The sequence below is a fragment of the Mytilus edulis genome, chromosome 8 (genome assembly GCF_963676685.1).
Source record: "Mytilus edulis chromosome 8, xbMytEdul2.2, whole genome shotgun sequence".
NCBI classification, from domain to species: Eukaryota; Metazoa; Mollusca; class Bivalvia; order Mytilida; family Mytilidae; genus Mytilus; species Mytilus edulis.
Window position 1 is genome coordinate 81,228,035 of NC_092351.1, and position 7,061 is coordinate 81,235,095.

A 7,061-nucleotide genomic window follows, 5' to 3' on the forward strand; every position below is an offset into this window, starting at 1 on the left:
AAATTAAATATCCACAAACATTCAAGTTTTTCTTTATCCACGAAAATTGGTACCCACGAAAATAAATGAATCCACAGTATACCGAACGTGATATGAATAAGTGGTACCAATATATTTTTAATTATGTTGGCCTATCCAGTGTGATAATACGAAATTGCAACTTTTTATTGGCTATTGATAAGGTCTATGATAACTCTCAAAATAAGGTACGGGCCAGCTTTTTGTTCTACATAAATTTTGACAAAAGATCTACATGTGGGTATGATTCCATTTTTTCTACTTTTGATTTTAATTTTACGAGAAATTATTTATCCTTCACATCAAAATCATGTCGATTTGTACATGTTGTATTTGTCAACACTTTTAATATTGCTCTATAGGAATATTTACTTACAGTAGGGCTAACAACATTGAGTCATATAACATCGTTTGGGTTCATTTCAAGATATTAATGCACTGTTGAACTTGAATAAAACAATGAAAAAAAAGAAAAAATATATTTTTTCATTGAATTTTCATCTAGATGAGACACATCCACTTTGTTTATCTCCATATTCACAACCTGTTGGATACGATTTTCAAATATACTTTCAGATGTATAAACTTCGTGTTCCGATTCCGTACGGACAGAAACGAGATTACACGATTGCTTGCTTACACATTCTTAGAACCAGAAAGGTTTCATCTGTACGTTCAACCTTTTATTTCAAGCAATAATAATCTTTCAAAGTTCTGTTCATTATTGGATTATCATTTGAACTGAAAGGACACGACCGTTTATATTAAAAAAAATCACAAATATTTGCATATGTTAAAAAATTCATATTTCTATCATTAACAAAATAAGTATCATAATATATACATAAGTATCCTTTATATTCATATCATACATTACAATACAAATATGTTATTGTGTATAACAAAAATATACAATATTGAAATATTTTAATTCAGGTTCATCATAACCTTTTGGCTAAAATGGTCATATTTACACCACAAATTTTACTCTGAGTACAGACAAACCTATGAACCTGCAAAAGTTTTAAGGGATGGCAGGAACTAGATATATAAATTTTATGTTTTAGAAAATTAAAAACTTTACTATATTTTGCTGTCCCCTCATATTAGACATGTTGTGAGTAGTATTGATTTAAATGAACAATAGATGGACAATAAACATTTGCAGACAATAGGTGATTTAAACTGTGTAACTGAGTGGACCGTATCAAATGAAACTCGGGTGTTTGTTTATTTTGCTATCTTCTGCAGACTGGTAAAAACTGGACATCGAAATCCAGGTAAGTTTTTAATTTTCTGAAACGTATACTACATATAACTTTTATATATCTAGTTCCTGCCATGCCTTAAAACTTTCCTAGATGTACCAGTTTGTCTGTACTCATAGTAAATTTTGAGGTGTAAACACGGCCATATTTTTCAATTCCTTATGATGAACCTTAAATTACATCCTGCCCAATGGACCTATTAGTCATAACATATTAATAAAGTCAGTTGCATTACTTTAATTTTTAATATCCGAATAAAGCATCATTGCTTCCAATTTTGTCATGATTATTTATTTCGGGGTGAAAACTGTTTGTAAGCATTATTCCTTGGTATATAACCTAAACACTAACTAGTTGAATGACAAAATGAATGAAGTCTGACGCATTTTGAAAATAAAACTTTCCGACATTTTGACCATTTCAAAACAACTAATGACGCACTATGTGTTACAATGTATGAAGGCAGGACAAATATAATCTCACAAATGCGAAAATTAAACGTTACGTACCATGATGTGCCATATTCCCATATTTAGAACACGAACCGCAACATAAATCTGCATTATGTCCCCAATAACACATCTGTTTATCGTTCTGTGAGGCTATGTTTGTTTTGCATCAATCACTCTTGTCTCCATATTCACATCCTGTCAGAATAGTAAGTAATACACTAGTTCAGGGAAAAGTTAAAGGTGGCACTTGTGATTGTGTAGCAGGGTAAGTACATGTACAGTGCTGAATTTCATTTGTAATTAACAAGGAGAAGTTGAATTTACATCAAACAAGTTGATTGTTCTTAAAACATCTTCCGTTTCATTACTTAAGAAGTTTGTTATAAAAAGGGGAAAGGGGGGGGGGGGGGTCAGATTATTTTTCTTTCCCATTCGTATTTTATTTTGTTTTTATTTTACAAATTCTATTTCAGTATTGAACATGTTGAACCACAGCAATCTTTCATTTCATTTTGAAAGAAAATATTCGGTCTGGTCTGTTTGCTGCATAATTATATGTATTATTTATTCGTAAAAATTTCGTTCAGTTATCAAACGTAATATTTATCCCATTTTTTTCTGAGGCAAATAGATTATATTGTATTAAAAAGATAGAAAATTGAAATAGTATAAATCAGAATTTGTTCCGTTTGCCCTTTTTTAAAAACGAAATTTCTACTCTATCTTACAGGAAAGGTGAGGCATGTAGTCACATCGCTGCTTTACTATTTGCCATAAATGACTTTGTTTCAAAAGGCCTGAAAGAACTTCCAGCTGATCAGACTGGCACTGAAAAGCTATGCACGTGGAACCGACAAGCAAGACGGAAGATTGAACCAAAAATAATACACGACATACGAATTGTGAAGTACGTAAATTTTTACTATTAATTTTTTACTAAAATGTCATTGATGTGATAATCATCAGCTCCATATACGAATATGCATGTTGCCTATATTTAATAAATGGCTGTTATTTATTTTGAATTTATTGAACCATAAAATTAATTTTTGACTCTTCACATTGAATAATCCGAGAGCGGATTATGTTAAATGTGAAGAGTCCAAAATTAATTTTATGGTTCAATAAATTCAAAATAAATTATTGCCATTCATTATAAATAAATTTCTATCAAAAATAAGGCTCAAAGATATATATTAATACAAATAACAACGTACACAGATGTTTGCGTATGAATACACAACGTTAGAGTGGGCGTGTCGCCATAAAAATTGATAACATTGAAAATAAAGCTAATTCTTTTAACCAATCAGAAGACAGTAAATACACCAAATTTATTTATTCCCTGGTGTCTTTTTTTCTAGGTAGAAAAACATAACAAAACTTGTATGCAATATGATTAAAAAAAGATTTGGGATATACATTAGTCCTATATATGATATAAGCCTCTTGTAATTTCTATATCGTATGCAGTCAACGTTTTTATCGTTTTTTTTTGTACTTTTAGAAATACATGTTATTATAAAGTTTTATTGGAGTCAGGTAAATTTTTGTATTTGAATATTTATATCTGATGTAACACATATATATTTAAATCGTCAGTTACATCCTGTGACATAATAAAGACAAATTACCAGCACAGCATCCTTACCGTGTGAATTTAGATATAATTTATTGGGGTGGTGTCATTTAACAATTGACTGCTAAGGATGTTAAATATTGCTACCTGTTGAGTTTATTAACATGCGGTCAACCAGATGTGTAATTAACGGCCACAGATCGGCTTAATATGATTGATCTAAATTTGTACCTGCAAAGAAACATACCCGTTTTTTTCTTGGTGATACGAAAAAACAAAACTCCAATAAAATGGAATTTGATGAAGAAAAAACATAATTGTGTATAATCAGCAAGTGTCTGATTATTTGATATATTTGTCTTTCATTATTTGTTTTTGGTTATTTTTTTGGAAAGTAATTATACATGTATATTTCTATATAAAGTTATTTACATGTATGCATTTTCTATTTGTTCAGGCAGGAACATGGGAAAAGTCCAAAAGAGAGGGATACACTTGCTAGTCTAAATTTTGATCCCCGCCATCCTGCAGATAGACATTTAAATCAGGGAGCTTTAAAACAATTATGCGATGCACTTACTTCTGCAAACCTTACATGTGGATTTATAAAATACCACAAGATTATCCTTACAGATAAAATAAAACCTGAAAGTTTAGATCCTTTACATACTGTACGTAACTTCAATGATTTCACCTTACCTCCAAGCATTAAAGAGATTAGGGAAGCAGGCCTTTACTTTAAAAGCACATTAAAATTAGACCAAAACGGCATTAATCAGTTGGAATTTAGTACCAATAGTCAATCAAATTCAAGTCCATGGCACAGTGCAAGACGATTTAGAATAACAGCATCCACTTTCCACAAAATAGGATTCAGACGAAAGAAAACAGACCCTACATGTCTTTTAAATAATGTTAGAAAACCAACAAAAGACATGCTTTTTGGCTTACAACAAGATGAACCATCAATTACAAGATTTGTACAGGAATTGGAGAAAAGTGGGAAAAATGGGATTAAATGTCCAAAAAAGGGGTTTGATTTTACATCCTGAAAAATGCTACCTAGGATTATCAGTTGATGGAATTGCGCAGATGGACGGAGAGACTTATGTTCTTGAACTAAAAAATCCGCCCTCAACCTGGAAAAATGAATTTGTTAGATGCAGCTAAAAAACTTGCATGTCTGAAAATTGATGAGAACAATAAGGTTTACTTGAATCCTAAACATGAGTATTTCACACAAATACAGGGACAAATGGCCGTCACCAGAATTGGAAAGTGTTACTTTGTTTTGTGCACAGAGAAAAATATTCATACAGAAGTAGTACAATTTGATGAACAATTTTGGAGTGATTTGCAGAAAAAGTTAATATTGTTTTATAATAATATTTTTCTGCCAGAAGTTGTATATCCATCTGTAAAATTTGGATTACCACCACTTGACTTGAGCTTACATGAGTGAATGACATTAAAAATATTTCTTGTATGCTATTTAGGCTTATTTTGTTTTTTTAAAGGGTGATTGACAGAAAGGTGCGATTGATAGATTTATTTTTGCTTATATAACAGTGGCAAATATTTCATGCATATTCACGACAATATAAAACAAAATCCTTAACACTTGTTCTAACTTGAAGCAGAAACACATAAGACCAACAGTTAAGTCCATGGTGAGCATTGGTATTTGAATTTTGATGATGGGCCATTAATAGATTTCTATATGGCATGGGTTTTGCTCATTGTTGACACCCTGGCAATTTTTATAATTGACATCTATTGCAGGCCGTATATTGACCTATAATGGTTTAATTTGTACTCCTACTAATAAACATTGATCATGATTAAAATTTATGAGTGAAAGGGGAAACAAAACAAATCAAGATATTAACATTTTATTATTGGAGTCTGAAAATTTGTCAAGAATGAACAAGTGCGGAAAATTTCATCTGCCACAATCTGCAGGCTTAATCCCATAGTCCCATCTAAGATGTGGAATGTCTTAATTCTCTGGATAGCCCTTTCAACATGGATGTGCACTTCAGCAATACGTCTTGTTACCTCTACTTGTTGGGCACTCAACTGGAAATTACCATTCCTGAACGGTGGAATGTTCAATGAAGCACCTTTTTTACTTAGTTCATCGGCAATTTCAAAACCTCTGTCAGCCATTACATTGTCACCTGGCTCTATATAGTCTAATATCCCACAATCATTAATTATGAATTTATCTGACGCAGCTCCTCCATATAAAGAAGACACAAAACTTACAGTCCCATCAGGTGTTATCCCTATTAAAGCTTTGTATGTGTTCCGATGTTTATAACTTGACCATGTCTGTCTCTGGGCTTTCAATGCAGATGGCTTTTGAATAAATATTTCCGTACAATCAAGAATAATTCTAGTGTTTGGAAATCTATTGAACGACTCTGGCATTATTGCTCTCACAGTAACTGTACATGACGTATCTGGAATAGTTTGTGAGAATTTGTCAGTGTTTCCATTACATGTCTGTGATGAAGATTGTTTATAGTTGTCAACAGGGTCAATCCAATACATGTGATAATCATGATCAATGGGGGTCACTTCACAGTTTTCACGTACAGTGTTAATGAGGTGTTCAACATGCGTGTACATGCAGATTCACTTTCAATAACTACTTCATGTTGAACGTCGTAATGTCTATGGGGAACAAAACCTTTCCCGACTTTGCGAAAGTCTTTTTCTTTACCAGAGTTGCCTCGCTGATTGCAAATTCATACTCCATTGCACGCCTACTCCTGGTTGTAAATCTTTGAGGTGTAGATTTGCTTTGGATAGGCAAATTCAGTGTTGGCACATAATCTATGTGCGTCGGATCTTTTGATTTTCGCCCTGTTGTAAAATGAGCACCACAGACTTTAGTATGTTCTGTCATTGTCAATTCTCCAATGTTCTTTCTTAATTGTCTACCTGAAGCTTTGATCCATGCGTTTCGTCTTGTAATTGGTACAGCAGGTATTCGGTGAAAAGCAAATCCTTTCGGCATACAACTCCCCCTATTAGTACAATTAACGATACAACAATGATCTTGTCCTCCAATACTACCTCAGGGTATGAGTTTATATTGTTGTCAATTATGTCAATCACTTTTCTAAATAATTTGATTACAGTAATAACGATGCCGATCTGATAAATCAATAAACTGATAATGCCCCCAGTTCATGAAATCTCGTATCTAATCAGTCGATAACGCAAAATCCCGATCGATCTTGCACATGCGCATTGTTTCCCTGAACTAGAGTATTATTTTACACTAGTTCAGGGAAAGCTTGTTTGGGACCAAACGTTTTATTCTAAATCACGCGAGAATTTGCGTTATCTTATTGAAGTGGGGGCAAGTGATAAATATCAATTATCAGCTAATAATATATGTTAAGGACGCTACTAATTACCTGAATAACTGTCATAACGTTTATGAAATTTTAATAACTTTCTTAAACTAACCTGGATTTCTACTAAACTTGGAGAGAAGCTTGTTTATGATCATAAGATAGTATCCAGAAGTAAATTTTGGAATTAATAAAATTGCATTTTTTCCATATTTTACTACAAAAATTTCTTAGTTTTTCTACCAGGAAACATAATATTCATTCTGTGGTTACAGTTTTTGAATAACTGTCAACGGTCTAATGACAGCTGGGTACTTTTTTGTGTTTATATTTAATTAAATATGGAAAAAGACAAACTGTGCAAATTTTCAAGACC

General features: G+C 32.3%; 1 protein-coding gene across 1 annotated transcript; it reads right to left on the reverse strand.

Moving 5' to 3' along the window:
- Positions 1–5,201: 5,201 nt before the first annotated feature.
- LOC139484421 (uncharacterized) lies at positions 5,202–5,873 on the reverse strand. The gene has a single exon (XM_071268154.1). It carries the CDS (start codon positions 5,871–5,873, stop codon positions 5,202–5,204), a length of 672 nt encoding a protein of 223 aa, XP_071124255.1.
- Positions 5,874–7,061: the final 1,188 nt, after the last annotated feature.